Source organism: Patagioenas fasciata, chromosome 21 (genome assembly GCF_037038585.1).
Source record: "Patagioenas fasciata isolate bPatFas1 chromosome 21, bPatFas1.hap1, whole genome shotgun sequence".
Taxonomy (NCBI): Eukaryota; Metazoa; Chordata; class Aves; order Columbiformes; family Columbidae; genus Patagioenas; species Patagioenas fasciata.
Genome location: NC_092540.1, coordinates 4,913,164 through 4,929,648, shown reverse-complemented (window position 1 = coordinate 4,929,648; position 16,485 = coordinate 4,913,164). Strand labels below are relative to the sequence as shown.

Sequence of the window (16,485 nt, the reverse complement as noted above, 5' to 3'; positions counted from 1 at the left end):
CCACCATCTGCAAACCCACTGTCGAGCTCCAGCCCACACTGGAGGAAGGGAAGGGAATGGGATGTGTGGCAAAGTGTGAAAAGAGTATATTTGGTGTAGGAAATCTGCAAATAGCTACACTAGGGCTGACAACGGTGCACAGCTCATCACACCTGAAGGCCACATAACCCAGAGCTGTGCCCAAAACCCCTTGTGTGCATTTAATTACTGTGTAAGCACTACCTAAAAAACAGCAAATGAAATATTAGGGGTGTAAACAGGCTAAGGATGGGAAAATGGGGCTTTTTTTAAAAGATATCACTGGTTTCAAAGAGACTTTCCTCCTTGGTGGGTCTGGAGCGGTCAAAGCACGAGCAGTGGTCCAGCAAAGCCGAGCAGCTCCCCAGGAGTCCCGGCTCTGTGCCCGGGATGGGGTGGCCGCCGTATCGCAGCGCTAATGAACTGCTCTCCCTTCCCGTAACGAAGACGGACGGCAACCGGCATCGAGCCCAAGAGTTGGCTGGGACGCCTCTGAGTCACTCTGAGCGGGGAATAAATCTGTGCCTGATGGAGAAACGCCAGCCCGAGGGGAAGCACAACCCAGCCGGTGTTCCCAAGCGGAGCCAGGACAAGCTCGCAGCCAATGGCTGTGGAAATGAAAGCATGGTGACATCGACAGGGCAGCTTGCTGACTCCCCATGGCATTTTAGAGTGGGACACCCCAAAACTTCCATCCCCTGAAGGGGACAGTTCAGTGTCACCCCGGCCCTGCAGTGCCTGTGGCACCAGTGGGAAAAGGGCTTGGAGGAGGTGGAGAGGCCAGAGCCAGGTTGGGGCAGGGATGCTGGAGGTTTGGGACATAAACCACCCCTTGTCCCCGGGGTCCCTGCCCCATTTCCCACCCTGCTCCTGGTGCCAGATTGGGGGTGCCAGGCTGCGACCGTCCCTGATGTGTGCAGCTCCCGTTCTGCCCAGGGATGCCCCTGTGCACATCCCCTCAATTCAGGTCTCCCCGTGCCCAGTACTCCCAGGACCCCCATATCCAGGTCCCTCCTGGAACCCCCATGTCTGGTGTTCTTGGCTCCCCTTGCCCTGTGCTCCCAGTATCCCCATTCCCGGTTCTCCTGGCTTTCCCCTGCTCAGCTTCTTGTGCCATCCTCATACTCAGGGGTGCTCCTGGCTCCCCCATTCCCGGTGTTCCCAGGGCCGCCGTGTCTGAGTGCTCTCGGTGCCCGGTTCTCCCCATATCCCCGTGCTCGGCACTCCTGGCTCTTTCACAACCAGGTGTCACATCACAACAACACAACCTGTGTAACCTCATCTGGGTGTTCCTGCTCCGGCGGGGGGATTGGACTGGATGAGCTTTTGAGGTCCCTTCCAACCCCTGACATTCTGTGATTCTGTGAACCAGGTGCTCCCCGATGCTCACAGGACCCCCATGTCCGCTTGTCCCACGTTCCCCTCCCCGGTATCTGAGTGCCCGGGGGCGGACTCCCGGTGCCCAGCCGGTGCCAGGTGCGGCCCGGCCCCCCCGCTCCTCCTTTCTTCTCCTCTCCGCCCCGTCCCGTCCCTCCTCCCCCGGGAAAGCGAAAGCGCGGCGGGCGGAAGCCGAGCGCTCCGCTCCGCTCCGGGGCCGCTCCGCTCCGCGCCGGGGCCACCATGGCCACGTCCATCGGCAGCTTCTTCCGACGGAGCCTGCGGCGATCCGGCCGCAGAGGTGAGGGTGGGGAGGGGACAGCGCCGTGCTCCGGGAGGTGCCGCTGGCGGTATCGGTGTCGGTGCCTGAACCGGTGCCGGTGCCAGCACCGGGGCCGCGGTTGCGGGAGCCGACGCTGCCGGCGGAGCGGGGACTTTCCCGGGCAGCGCGGCGCGGCCACGCCGGGTGGCACCGTCGGGACGGGGACAGGGGGAGCGGTACAGGCACCGCTCGGTCCCCTCACCCTGGAGAGCCCCGCTCGGACCGTCTGCCTCGGGACTTACCGCATCTCCTGGGGACGCTCCATCCCCCCGCCTCGGTAGTGCCCCGCATCTCGCAGGAGCATACCCCATCCTGGGAGCTGCACCCTGTCCCCAGGGAGCCTTTCCTGTCCCAAATAGACAACCCCAGCCTCCGGGTGGGGTTCCCACTCCCCTATGGGTTCCCCCTACCCCTGTTACCACATCCCCAAGAGCTTTCCCAGCCCTTGGGCCACCGAGCGCAGCGTCGCAGGGCACGCCGGAGCATGGCACCGTGGACAAGGTGGCCATACCAGCCCTCAGACCGGCTGGGACACGCCAGGTCCGGCCGGTGACAGCCCGGGCACGGTGTCCCCGAGGAAGGTGGGTGCTGTGGAGCCTTGCAGGATGGTGCAGGAATCGATCCTTTGGGGTTTATGAGCTTTTCTACAGATACAGGATGGATCATTGGGTGTTTCTGGCCTTCCTTCGAGCAGGTTGGGGCAACCTGTGGTGGATTTGCAGGCTCATTGCAATTCCCCCCCCCAGGTCTGTTTTGTGCTCTGGGTGTGATAGATGTTTTTCCAAGCTCAGCAAAAGAGGTTCGATAAACCAAAAGCCATTTCCTCTCTGCTGGGGCAGGTGGGTGGCCACACGGCTGGGGAAGCAGAACACCCCCGCAAACCGTCCGCCAGGCTGGGAGATTTTTGGCACACCACAGCCTGGGAGTTTACCGGGAGGAAAGAAACAGGTTGTGCAGCATCGAAACGTGGGGCTGAGCGCAGCCCTCGGCTGATAACAAAACCCTGCTCTGATCCGGGAAGCTGGTTGTGCAGGAAAACGTCTTTTTCATGCCAGTGGCCCCGGTGCCGCGTGGGCCGTGGTGCACCAGCCTTTGCCCTCTCCGTGCCTGGTGGAAGGAGGGGTGAAAATCCACGTTAGCAGCAGCCGCTTCCCATCCAGGAGCTGTGTGAGCCCCCCGGGTCCCCTGGCTCATCTCTTCTCGCTGGGGATGCTCTCACTGCTAGGGGAACTGGGAAATGGTCCCCAAGTCTTCCCCGCTTGGGCTATGGGAGAGTCATTGGCCAAAGCTGTGCCTTGTGTCCCCAGGAGACTGCGAATCCTGCTGATTTGGGGATGTGCTGTGAGCTCTGATGCCAAATTAAACCCGTCTGACACTGCACAATGGTGCATGGCCCTGTACACCCCTAGAGCTCATCTTGTAGCCCAGGGATGGGGTTCTGTGGTCCCCGAGGGATTTAGGCTCTGCCAGCAAGGGCTTTACAGGCAGACCCGGTGCAGGGGAGCACTGCCAGGGGATGCCATGCTTTGGGCAGGGCTCGGCACATCAGGTTGTTTTGGGGAGTGTATGGATCCATCAGCGAGGGGCAGATCTGCACCCTGCATGACCGGCCTCCCCGGAGCAGCGGGTTTTACTCGGCTGTTTGAAAATCCCATGAACACAATGCAAATCCAACCCTTGCTTGAGAGTGTGTGTTGTGTTCTCTGAAATACAGGATGGGGCTGGATAGGCAGGATTTAACCAGATTCTCACCCTACCCTGGCAATCTGTGACGGGGAAACAATTGACACCAGTGTCCAGTGAGGACGTGGGACAGCAGTGCCCCCCAGCTCCTTGGAGCTCCCCCAGCAACAACCTCCTGCCCTGGCCCCTTAGTGGGAGGCTGGGATGCCGAAGCCATCACTGGAGCATCCCAAGGAGGAGCAGGAGAAGCAAAGTGCATCTTGTCAACATTTTCTCCCTGGCCTGGAACAATTTATTGGGCTGTCACCCGGATTATCCCTGCTGAGGACAAACCAGAGCTGCCTGCAGCCAGGTCTCACCCCCGGGGTGCTCCTGCGCTCCCCTCGCTGTGCAGGGCTCTCTTTGGGATAAATCGCACCTTGCCAAAAGGAAGGACTTTGCATGCGGAGGTGGAGCAGCCTTGGGGTGCACGCGGGGGTGGATTTGAGCATCTCCCCGCCCTGAGCTGGGAAAGGTGCTTCCAGTCCCTGGGAAGGGACGTCCCATGGCGGGACTGTGAGTGTCACCTCCTCGGACAAGCTTGCTGCTCCCATCCGCTCCCAGTGAGCTGGAGTGGGGGCTCCAAAGGTGTTTTCAGGCTAAAGGAGGCAGCTGCGGAGCTGCGGGATACACGGAGTGGGGAGGAGGATGGGACAGGGACAGGGTTGGTGTCCTGTCAAGCTGTGGCACAACTGAAAGAGCCCGGGACCAAACGCCAGGATGCGGGGCAAGATTTCATCCAGCCACCTATTTGTTTTCCTTTCAAGGAGCAGCTCAAACATTTCGGTTCGACCATAACCTGAGCCAAGGCCAAGTTCCAGTGCCGGGAATTGGGGATTTGTGTGGCGCGTCCCACCTGCTGGCATTTCCCTCCTCTCCTTCCCAGCCCTGGCATCTCGCTGCCCCCCCACCATCGTCCCACAGCCCTTCCCCATGTCAGCTTGGGCCTTTTTCACTCTTGTTTCTAGTTTTTCGGGTTATGAAGGCTGATGCTCCCCCGCTGTCCTCCCCAACCAGCCGAACAAGAAACAGGGTGTCACCTCAGGACCTGCTTTGCTTCGGGAGCCGCGGTTTAGGGAAAACCCTCATTTGCAATCAACAGTTCCCAGGACATTTGGCAGTTAGAGGTCGGGATTCATCTCGTTGGAGATGCTCAAACAAGATCTGGGGTGTTTGTTTGCTGGTTTGTTTTATTTCCCCCCCCTAAGGGAAGCAAATTAACCGCTGTAGAAACATTCCCACACCTTCTCACAGACGGTTTCTGCATGTCCCACGTGCTGGTTTCTCTCCGAGCATCCCTCTGCCCTCCCTGGGATGGGGCAAAGGATGCTGGGGCTGTCTGACAGCACTTGGATTTTCTCCAAAAGACCCCAAAAAGCCGTTTCTCTTTCCTTCCTGTGTCCTGTGCCCACGTGTCCCTGTCAGGGACCAAAACACCCTGTGCACCAAGTCCGCGTGTAGCTCTACATCTGTGCTGCTACCAGGGTTATTCCAGGCCTCACCTTTCATGCTGATCTGTTGGTTTTGGGGTGTTTTTTGGCTACAGAAGGAAAAGAGGAGGCCTCCGCTGCAGAGAACAACCCCTCGCGGGTGCTGCCGGGGAAGCCGGGAGAGCGGAGCTCCGTCTTCTATTCTGCTGGACAGTTTTTCTTCGAGTACCTGGTGGTGGTGTCACTGAAGATGTCAGACGGGTGTTACAAACCCAAGATAACCTACCAGTTCCCAAAGGTATTTAGTCCCCTGTTTTCGGGAAGACGAGTTTTCTGAATTTAGAGGAAAAGCTGTTGCTTCTTCCCCATCACTCAAGCTGGGGCAGGAGAACAGACAAACCCCCTGTGCCCTGGAGTCGCAGACCCAAACCCCAGGGCTTGGCCTGCAGTGGGCTGGGGTTGTTGGGACCATCTGTCCCTCCCTGTGATCAGAGCTCAGGGCCACAAACTCCAGGAGGAAAATCTGGGTGTGCTCCTTGCTCTCCTGTCCCAAAAGGGGAGACCACAGTGGTGAAATCCCACCTTGGAGAGGTGGCAGAGGAGGAAACCCCCTGTTTGCAGAGGGACCCTGGGGCGCCTCCGCTTTGCCCCACTATCCATGGGGTAAAAGAGTCAAAAATGGGATTTTTGAGAGATGCATGTCCAGGGATGTGCAGGCACCTTCTGCTTCGGTCTGAGCCAGGGGTTGCTTTGGGACGTGGCCCTTCCCACCCCATCCCTCCCCATCCCTGGGGCTATGGGCATCCCATCACCCTGACTCTTGCCATCACTTCATTCCAGCGTGAGAACTTGCTGAAGGGCCAGAAGGAGGAGGAGGAACGTCTCTTACAAGCCATCCCCCTCTTCTGCTTCCCCGACGGCAACAACTGGGCCCCGGTCACCGAGTTCCCCAGGTACCTGCGCCATCCACGGCCTCGGTTTCCCAGCTCCAAGGGCTGTGGGCTGGATGAGCCATCCCATCCCCACATGTTGCCTCTCTTTTTCTGCAGTGAAACCTTTTCTTTCGTCCTGACCGACGTGGACGGCAGCAGGAAGATCGGCTACTGCAGGCGGCTGCTGGTGAGCACCCCGCCGCTCTTGGGGACGTGCCTTAGAAAGCCACTTGCCTTGACAAAGATGACTATGAGCACCAAGGGGGTGCTCAGAGGGATTTTTATTCTTGCTGTCTTCTTCTGGGACATCAGCCAGATGCTGGATGGAGGAAAACAGCATTTGCTGTGGACCTGAAATGCAACCAGGAGATGCAATGGTCAGGAGGTGCCTCCCCACCAACATCCTGCAGTGTCCCTGGCTCCTTTCCCTTGGCCATAGTGGTCAGAACGGCTGCAAATCCCTCTCGCCATCAGGATGGGGATGTACGTGCCCAGCCGGGTGCCAGGGAGCTGGGTGCCCTCAGCTCCATCCCCAAAAATGGCTTCTCACCAGTGGTTGATTTTCTCATCCCGTGGATTTGGCCGGCTCGGGGGCTGCGAGGTGCGATGGAGATCGCACTTTGCTGCTGATATATGCACAGCCTGCTGAAATAGGGACATAAAGCCACAGGGACACAAAGCCACAGGGATATAAAGCTACAGGGACATACATCATGGCTTGGTGACTTGCTGGATCCCACCACCCTGGCAAACCCACCCACTTCTGCATCCAGGCCTGTGCTCTGGGTGGTGGAACTGGATGTCTGGAGGGCTGAAGGCACAGAGAGCAGAGGGATAGTCCAGTTGGAAAGGGAAATAAAGCCTGGGTGCTCATCCTGATGGTCCCTGTTTCAGTAGGAGGCAGAACAAGCCCCAGGGATGGGGGGCAGGACGTCTCAGAGGACACGTGTCTGGGGAGGAGGAAAGTTTGGGAACATGCCAGAGAACTTTGCACCAAAATGATGAACAGCTTTGCTATCTGAATTGCCTTCCCTGGGCACCCTCTGCTTTACAGCATCAGCTGCACCTTTGGCCTCAGCCCCAGCTCTGAAAATCGCCCCCGTGGGGTGGGGTGTTTGGGTGGGGGTGAGTGGGGCCAGGGGGTTCTCTGGGGACAGATGCTCAAACCCTTTCCCCATCCTCTTCCAGCCATCCGGCCGTGGCGCCCGCCTCCCCGAGGTCTTCTGCATCATCAGCTGCCTGGGCTGCTTTGGGCTCTTCTCCAAGGTAGGGACGTGGTGGCTCCGTTTGGCGCGGTGGTGGCCCAGGCAGCCACTCCAGTGCCTGACAGGGTTTCACAGCTCGTGTTTCCCCTCCCCAGATCCTGGACGAGGTGGAGAAGAGGCGCCAGATCTCCATGGCGGTGATTTACCCCTTCATGCAGGGCCTGCGGGAATCGCCCTTCCCAGCTCCAGGGAAAACCGTCACCATTAAAAGCTTCATCCCCGAGTCAGGCACGGAGGTTGGTGGGGGTCTCGGGGGCTCAGTGGCACCTCCTGGACTGCTCGAATGTGGGGAACCCAGGATATCTCTGGGAGCATCTTCCACTCCTGCAGCACCCATGGGTGCTGGGTTGGGCTGCCGGGGGCCTCGTGCCCTGGGAAGCTGGAGAGGGGCTGGAGCACAAGTGTGATGGGAGCAGCTGAGGGACCTGGGGGGTTCAGCTGGAGAACAGGAGCTGAGGGGAGACCTTCTGATCTCTGAACTGCCTGAAAGGAGCTTGGAGCCAGGGGGGTCGGGCTCTGCTCCCCAGGAACAAGCGCCAGGAGCAGAGGAAACGGCCTCAAGTTGCACCAGGGGAGGTTGAGGTTGGATGTGGGGAACAATTTCTTCCCCAAAGGGCTGTGGGGCATTGGAACAGGCTGCCCAGGGCAGTGCTGGAGTCACCATCCCTGGAGGGTTGGACAGACGGACATGAGGTTCTCAGGACATGGGGCAGTGCCAGGGGTGGGTTATGGTTGGACTCCATGATCTTGAGGGTCTCTTCCAACCAAAGTGATTCTATGAACAGGAGTGGCACCTCCCTCCTGGTCCAGGAAGGGAGCAGCCAGCAGTAAAGATGAGAATGGGGCCACAGGTGATGCTGCCCCATCTTTGCATCCCTGCAAAGCAGCACCTTTGCAGCTTCACCAGCCAGAGCTGCCAGCACAAAACCTCCCCAGGTTCTTAACACGTCGGTTCTTGCACAGCTTTCACATCAGAGCGACACATCGTGCCGGGGGCCGGGGAGCATTCGCACCTCTGGGTGCAGCGTCTGGGGTTCAGATTGGACATTAGGAAACGTTGGGGTGCTGTGGGGCCATTGTGGGGTGTCAAGGACTGCAGCTTCCCCTCGGCAGCGCGGTTCAGCACCACGGCGCAGGCGTGGGCCAGCCCAGCCCTCACCTGTGGAACGCAGATCTGATCCGGCACAGCGCCCGCGGGCTCATCCCGCCCACACACGGCCCAGGCTTGCACAGGCAGAGCCTTTTCTTCTGATTTTGCTTTCTCTTGTGGCAAAGCTGGGGTGGAAAAAGGGGGAGAATCTGCTCCGGCGCTGGGCAAAATAACCTCGGTGCTGAGCAAGCCAGATGTGTCCTGCCAGGATGGGTCTGAGAGCAGTATCCCTCCTCTCTAGTGCAGTTTAGCAGCTGGCTATCAAATTTCAAGTGATTTCTTCATCCAGGAAGGCTTGTGCAAGGGCTGCGCAGGTTGCTCAATGCTCTGGCTGCAGGCCAGGCTGCAGCAGGGGTGACGGGGAGGGAGGACGGATGGGGATGTTCTTCGAAAGAGCTGAGCTCTGGGGCTCCGGGCAGGACCTGGAGCGAGTCAAGACCTGTGAGAAAACAGGGAAAGGGGTAAAAAGAAACTCTGGTGCTGCATGAGCTGGGGATAGTGCGGGAGTTGTGCTGGAAATGGGCTGCGGAGCCCAGCCGAGCCCTGTGCTCCTCACTGGGAAGATGCTGCTTTGCTGGTAAGGCAGCCTGGCCCATGGAGGAGGGGGATGCCCCCCCAAAATCTGGGGAGAGGGGCCAGGGCTGTGTCCTGAGCTGCACGGGTCTGTTAACCCTGGCAGGGGCATCGACCCCATTTGGGAGACTTTTCTGGGGCAAAGCCAACAGAATAGACAGACCACCTGCAAATATCCGCTAGATAATTCACTTTTGGGCCATCCTAGCTGGGAATATGTGAGCTGGTGCTGCCAGAGAGGCTTTTGAGGAAGCTTTTGTGGTTTTTATAATGAAAGTCATACCCTCATCCCTCCTCCCTTTCCTGGAAGCTCACGGACGAGCTGTCAGATACCCCGATGGGGACACGTCCCTGCTCCTCTCCTACCAGAGGCTTGTGAGCACTGGAAAAAAGAGGCATTTTAGTTAAATATCCAGTGCCCCAATAAATAAAAGCCCTGGCACACATCGCCGCTGCCTTCCCCTGCACCCTGAGCGCCGCACGGCTCAAATCCCCAGGCAGGACAAGATGAGGTTTGTCCCTTGTGGAGGGACGTGATGCAGATGCTGCAAACCCTGGGTCATTAATTGCCCCCAAATCACCATCTCGGGGCGCCAGGGCGGTGCAGGGGGAGCTTCGCACCTCCTAACCCGGAGTTTGGTGGCTCGTCCTTGCAGCTCATCGAGCTCACGCGGCCGGTGGATGCTCATCTGGAGCACGTGGAGTTCCAGGCTCTGCTCCAGCGGCTCAGCCCCCACCTCATCCTGCACATTTTCGCCTCTGCTGTGTTGGAGCGACGGCTCATTTTCCTGGCAGAGGAGCTGAGGTGAGTCCTCGTCTGTTTACTTAAAGATAAAACCAAAACAAACAAAGAAAACCAACCTTGAAAGAGCTTCCAGGACAGAGCTGAGCCAGGGTGGGATGTTTACTCCAAGCTGTGAGATTCCCTTTCACAGACTCCCAGGCTGGTTGGGTTGCAGGAGCTCTGCAGATCCCCAGCCCAGCCCTGCTCACGCAGGGTCACAGAGCAGATCACACAGGTGGGTCCAGGGGGTTTGAATGGCTCAGAGAAGGAGACTCCACACCCGCTCTGGGCAGCCTGGGCCAGGCTCTGGCACCTCCCAGCAAAGAAGTTTCTGCTCATGTTCAGATGGAGCCTCCTGTGTTTCAGTCTGTGTCCGTTGCCCCTCACCCTGGCGCTGGGCACCACTGAACAGAGTCTGGTCCGTCCTCTGACACCCACCCTGAGATATTGATCCATTGATCAGATCCCTCTCAGCTTCTCTTTTCCAGCTCAACAGCCCCAGCTCTCTTGGTCTCTCCTTGTCACAAAGATGCTCCAGACCCCTCAGCATCTCTGTGTCCCTCCACTGGACTCTCTCCAGTAATCCCTTGTCCTTCTTAAACTGGGGAACCCAGAACTGGACCAAGTGCTGCCCTCACCAGGGTAGAGCAGAGCGGAAGGAACAACCTCCCTGACCTGCTGGTCACACTCTTCCTCATGCACACCAAGAAACATTGGGTTCTTGGCCATGAGGACACATTGCTGGCTCATGGTCGCCCTGTTGTCTACGGGGACTCCTAGGTCCTTCTCTGCAAAGCTGCTTTGCAGCAGGTCCACCCCTCCCCTGTACTGGTTCATGCCACCTCATGCGATGCCACCGCGATGGCTCCTTGTCCCGCAGTGTCCTGTCGCAGTGCATCCACGCCGTGGCCGCTCTCCTCTACCCCTTCACCTGGGCTCACACCTACATCCCCGTGGTCCCCGAGTGCCTGCTCGCCACCGTCTGCTGCCCCACGCCCTTCATGGTTGGCATCCAGATGCGGCACCTGGAGCAGGTCCTGGACCAGCCAATGGAGGAGGTATTTCAACTGGGAGGGGAAACATCTGGATAGAGCTGTCGATTAGTCGGTGACCCTGGGTTTGGTTGACTCTGGGGTGAAAGGCTCTGCTTGCACCCTTTTCTCATCCAGGAATATGGAGACTGGGGCTTCTTGCATGTCCTGTTGGCACCTGGGGTGACACCTCCATGTCTCCTGGGTGCTGCCGGCCACCCCAGCACCCACAGCCGTGACCCTGGGGCCAGGCTGGCTAGTGGCATCGTCCCAGCCTTGCGGGAGCAAAGAAAGGCTGCGTGGGGACAAGCCACCGAGCCTGGGGCAAACACAGTCCCTGGGGGATGCCTCAGTTCTCTGTCCGGGTCCCTCCTGCTCAGAGGGACCGATCCTGCCCCAGTGGGCTGTGCACACAGATGGGTGATGGTAAAAGGAGTGGGAGGAAGCCCGGCTGCCGTGCTAGGGTTAACCTGCTTCTGCTCCGCTCTCTTGCAGGCTCTGATAGTCGACCTGTGCGAAGGGAAGATCCTCCGGGCGGTAGGTGCCCCGTGCAGGGTGGGGGTGGGTTTGCCTGGCCTGGGTCACCCCGGGACGGGCCCCGTTCCACCCTTGGTCCCCATGACCCAGCAGCTTTTGCAGGCAGAGACATCTTCATGTCACCCATGCAGGGATAATGTCCCACAGCTCAGACCAGCACTGGTGTGGCCAGCAGGCCCAGGACAGTGACCGTCCCTGTGCTGGGCACTGGGGAGGCCAAACCGCGAATCCTGGGGGCAGTTTAGGTTGGATCTTGGGAACAATTTCTTCTCCAAAGGGCTGTGGGGCATTGGAACAGGCTGCCCAGGGCAGTGCTGGAGTCACCATCCCTGGAGGGTTGGACAGACGGACATGAGGTTCTCAGGGACATGGGGCAGTGCCAGGGGTGGGGGAATGGTTGGACTCAATGATCTTGAGGGTCTTTTCCAACCAAAATGATTCTGTGGTTCTGTGAAAGGGATGTCTCGATCCATCGCATCTCTCTTCTCATGAGTGGTAGCAGCAGGGTCCATGTGTTGGGCATCCCACTCCCAGCATCACCCTGCAATGACAATTAATTAACGAGCTCTGCAGAAAGCCCCATTGATGAGCTGCACTAACAGCTGCTCGTAGCCACCTGAGCTGTGTTCCCACCTGGACCGGGTGCTTCACAGCCCTTTTGCCTTGTAGGTCGGCGATGAGGAGGAGATCTTGCCCATCAAGCTGCAGAACGAGATGCTGACATCTCTGAACAGGCACAACAACAATAACAACATACACAGTAAGGGCGTCTCTTTATATATGGTAAAACAGATGCAAGATGGCCAGAGTCCTCTGCAAAACTACTTCCTGAAGACACCTGGCCTGGGATGTTTCTGCCTTCATTTGCAATAAAATGCAATGACAGGAGAGAAATCCCTTGGCCTTTCCCCTGTCCTGCAAAGCATGAGAGCAGGAACAATTAATTCTGCTGAAACAGTTGGGTTTTGCCACTATTTGGCCCATAAAGATGCCACCACCCTGGAAAGCAAACACAGCCAGTGCTCCCTCAGCAAAATTACTCTGATCTTGGTTTACTGGCAGAGGGAGCTTTTCAGCAAATAATTTCTTGGGATGCAGAGACTGAGAACCAATGGGGTTAAAAAACACCCATCCTTTCTATGCTCAGAGGTCCCATCCCCACCTCGCGCTCCGTGTCCTCTTCCAGCGTCCGAGCAGGTGAACACGCTCGTCTCTGAAGCCTTCGTGCAGTTCTTCGTCCGCATGGTCGGCCACTATGCCTCGCACATCAAGTGGAGCAAAAACGGCTCGGGCACCTTCCAGGAGCGAGCCTTCTGCAAAGCCATCGCCTCCAAGACCAACCGCAAATTTGTGAAGAAATTCGTGAAGACGAACATGTTTTCCTTATTTATTGAGGAAGCGGAAAAGAGTAGGATCCCACAGGAAGGTAAATGGCCCCATTTTTCCTCCAGGAGAGCTCCCTTAACCAGGAAGGAGCTGCCCCATGCGCAGGGCGGGATGCACTCAAGGCTGAGGATGCTCTAGACAGGGAGTAGCACCCATCTGCTCAACAGCTGCATTTCTCTGTCCATGTCAGACAATCAAAAAATCCCCTGGGCTCATTTATATCTTTTGCTTGACATCAAGAGCTCAGTGTTTCGACAAACATGCCAGTAGCAGTGCAAATATTTGGCTGGGATGCAGACAGCAGCTGGGAGCTGCTGCAAACCCTGACTCATCTCTGCCACTGGACCCGTGGCAGCCAGGCTGGTTCTTCGCCCTTTCTGGGGATTTACTGGGCAGAGCTGATCCCCCTCCCAGCCTGGGATGAGGACAAATAGGGATGATAGAAGTTGAGGAAGCCACCCAAAAAACCTCTGGTGGCCAGTGATGTCCTGGTCCAGGATTTGCCCCATGGCAGCGAGCGGCAGATGGTGCTGTTGGTGGGTCCCTCCCCAGCCCCCAGGACTTCAGCACCAGCACTACCACGGTTGCTGCTTTCTCTGCCCGTTTAGGTCAGACTTTATATGGACCTGGGTGTGCCCAGGGTTGGGACAGAGGGATAGCACAATCCAAGCTTTCTTGTAACATTCCCAATCCACGTCACCTTCTTGGCTGTTCGCATTCCTGGGGTCTCCTGCTTTCTTGGTGGTTGGAGAGGAAACACAAAAACTGGACAGGAGCAAACGCGTGCATTAAAAACTTAGGCTAACATTAATAAAGCCCATTTTGGGTAGGTGAGCGGGATGGTGGAACTGCAACAACCCCGATGTCACCTGGGTGCATAACCCAGCACGGTTTGGCCCCTGGGTGCATTTCACTAATGACCTTTTCTCATCCACAGCGTATTTCCAGCAGAAAATAACGCAGTACCACGAGCAGAAGAAGCACCGAAGGGACTCCTGAAGCCCGGCCTGGGGACAGAGGAGCAGGGTTGGCACCCAGCAGGTCCCCACCAGCGCCAAGGGCAGAACACGCTGGATCCTGCCGGTTCCTTCCCACCTGTGACTCACAAGACGCGTGGGCAGCACCGAACACCAGTTTCTGCCCTTTCTTTTCTCCCTCAGGGCATCGTTGCGCTGGAAAACGCGTTGGCAGGGAGGGAGCGAGCGGGCTGTGATTTCTTTTCCCATTTTGCCGGTGACGGGGACAAACCACAACACGCAGCGCTGGGCCCTGCGCCGAGTTTTGGGCCCCATCGGGACCTCACACAGCGAGGGAGGGAACACGGGGAATCGGCTGCAGGACAACAGAGGTTGTAGAGTCATTGTTAGAGATAAAAAAAGACAGGATGAGTAGGAAATAGTGTTATTTCTAATTAAAATAAGTGTAGGTTTTGCAGATGAGTGACATCCTATTGAATAAGTTTCTGAGGTTTCTATTCTTAGCTGTTTCACTGTGTTTTCTATCAAGATTGTTCAATACCAGTAGGAGCAGTTGTGGTGGATTTCAGCGGTTTCCTCTCCAGTGCTGTCTTCGGTGGTACCACCTACAGCCCAGTTCAGCTCTTTAGAGAAACAAAAAGACTCTTTGTTTTCCGACGGGTTATTTATTTGTGCCATAAGCAAACTGTGAAGGCCCCCGAGCTGTGTTTTGTAGGGAGGGAAACGGCCGATCGAGAGCTTTGGGTCGGGAGGAAGTTATTTGTTAAATCCAGTAGTAAAACATGTCGACATCCTCTGTGTTTCTGGTTTTGATGCCAACGCCTTTTGAAAAGCTTGCAGTTCGTTGAAGCGCTGACTCTGACATGCGATGCCTGCAGCAGATTGAAAGCTAAATTACGGTTCTTCTCCTTTCCTAATGCACTCGTCTGGGGAATAAATATCGCAGGAGGGGAAGCTGGTGCTGGCTGCAGATCTGCATGTGCACGCCTGTAGATGTTATAAAAAAATAGAGTTTAATCCAACTTTTAGAGCGGTATTGAACACAGTGAGAGATTTTACAGAAACACTGAAAAAGCAGCAGGCTGAGTGCCAGGCAGCTTTGGCTTTGAGAGCTGTTGAACATCGAACTAAAGCCAGGTTGCAGTGTAAGTTGGGGAATGACCTATTAGAGAGCAGCGCAGGGGAAAGGGACCTCTGGGTCCTGGGGACAGCAGGGTGACCATGAGCCAGCACTGGGCCCTTGTGGCCAGGAAGCCAATGGTACCTGGGGTGGGTTAGAAGGGGGTGGTCAGTAGGTCAGAGAGGTTCTCCTGCCCCTCTGCTCTGCCCTGGGGAGACCACCCCTGGAATATTGTGTCCAGTTGTGGCCCCTCAGTTCCAGAAGGACAGGGAACTGCTGGAGAGAGTCCAGCGCAGCCACCAAGATGCTGAAGGGAGTGGAGCATCTCCCGTGTGAGGAAAGGCTGAGGGAGCTGGGGCTCTGGAGCTGGAGAAGAGGAGACTGAGGGGGGACTCATTCATGTTTACAGATATCTAAAGGGAGAGTGTCAGGAGGATGGAGCCAGGCTCTTCTCGGTGACAACCAGTGACAGGACAAGGGGCAATGGGTACAGACTGGAACACAAAAGGTTCCACTTAATTTTGAACAGAAACTTGTTCCTGGTGAGGGTGGCAGAGCCTGGCCCAGGCTGCCCAGGGAGGTTGTGGAGTCTCCTTCTCTGCAGACATTCAAACCCGCCTGGACACCTTCCTGTGGAACCTCAGCTGGGTGTTCCTGCTCCATGGGGGGATTGCACTGGTTGAGCTTTCCAGGGCCCTTCAACCCCTGACATTCTGGGATTCTGTGAAAGCGAGACAGATGGAAAGGGCATTTATTTTGGAAGGAAATATTTGTGTGGTCACACACAGACCCGAGTGACAGAAACGCAGTTGGACAGAAGGTACGAACTCAACAGCCATGAAACTCTGCAGCCCCGCTGAAAGAAAATGGTTGGGTCTGGTTTTGTTCAGCCCCCCTGTGTGTTCAGAGGGCGGAACAAGAATTATTTGTTAGTTAAAAAAGGGGTTTGTTGGCACTGTGGGTATCTTCCCTGGCTCCACAAGTTCCCCCACACGGGTAGAGAGAATGTTACAGGTTAACTGCAGGAAATGTTTCTGCGGTTGGTTTTCATTTTTAAAAGTCCGCATGTGTTTGTGTGTAAAATCAAGGGCACCCACTGAGAATCAGCCCTTCTGAAAAGGCCACGTCCCTCCCCCTTCTCCTCCTTTTTCGTTACCGTTTTGAGAAGGTGCCAACTGTTTTGGTTGTGAAGCCTTCAGACCGTCGCGCGGAGAAAAATGGGAAGCGGCCCTTGCTTTGGCAGTCGCTCTGTAGAAAAGGAGAATTAGAAGTCACGTGAAGGACGGCGTTTTGTGGTTACTTAATCCCCGCCGGAGGAAAAGGTTCTTCAGAGCTACGCAAAACCTGAGCTTTAAATAAAAAAGGTGTTCAAATGCAGCCAGTGCTACGGATGTCGGCAAGGGTGAATTAAAAGGGTTGGTGCCACCTTTCTCACGGCTGAACAAAGAATAGGTTGAGATACTATCTTAAGTTACTTAAAGCACTTTTCCTTTTAGTGTTGTTATGGAAAAAGGGACCTAAATCCATTCCAGTGAAGGGCTCCAGCTTTGGGAAGCGCATCAGTGTTCGGTTCAGCTTGGGAAAGGAACAGGTACAGAGGAACAGGAGCAACCAGGCACTTTTCTGGCACCAACATCTCTCCCCACCATCCAGCAGCAGCTTCAGAGCTTCCAGGTGGTGGGGAAGCAAGGAAGAAAGCTCTGTCCTTATTTCCTAAACCTGTACAGCTGATGTCATTCCTGATTAGCAAGTTTTAAGGGTTCCTTGAGTCATGTTGGCCCGAATATCGAAAAGCAGCTCGATATTATCATGCTTGCTTACTCACCTGAGCAGTGCAACCCGGCAAGAGCTTTAATGCTCT

The 16,485-nt window shown here is 56.5% G+C and overlaps 1 protein-coding gene across 1 annotated transcript; it reads left to right on the top strand.

Moving 5' to 3' along the window:
• The first annotated feature begins 1,563 nt into the window (after window positions 1-1,563).
• DENND2D (DENN domain containing 2D) lies at window positions 1,564-14,298 on the top strand. Its single transcript, XM_065854496.2, has 12 exons — window positions 1,564-1,696; window positions 4,986-5,167; window positions 5,710-5,822; window positions 5,919-5,988; window positions 6,990-7,067; window positions 7,162-7,302; window positions 9,446-9,594; window positions 10,454-10,631; window positions 11,100-11,141; window positions 11,811-11,901; window positions 12,328-12,567; window positions 13,465-14,298. Exons 1-12 carry the CDS (start codon window positions 1,639-1,641, stop codon window positions 13,524-13,526), a joined length of 1,404 nt encoding a protein of 467 aa, XP_065710568.1. The 5' UTR covers window positions 1,564-1,638; the 3' UTR covers window positions 13,527-14,298.
• Window positions 14,299-16,485: the final 2,187 nt, after the last annotated feature.

Coding starts and splice junctions, on each gene's coding strand:
- DENND2D (XM_065854496.2), top strand. CDS start 1,639: ATGGCCACGTCCATCGGCAGCTTCTTCCGACGGAGCCTGCGGCGATCC. Junction 7,068..7,161: donor GCTTTGGGCTCTTCTCCAAG/GTAGGGACGTGG, acceptor TCCCCTCCCCAG/ATCCTGGACGAGGTGGAGAA. Junction 9,595..10,453: donor TTCCTGGCAGAGGAGCTGAG/GTGAGTCCTCGT, acceptor CTTGTCCCGCAG/TGTCCTGTCGCAGTGCATCC.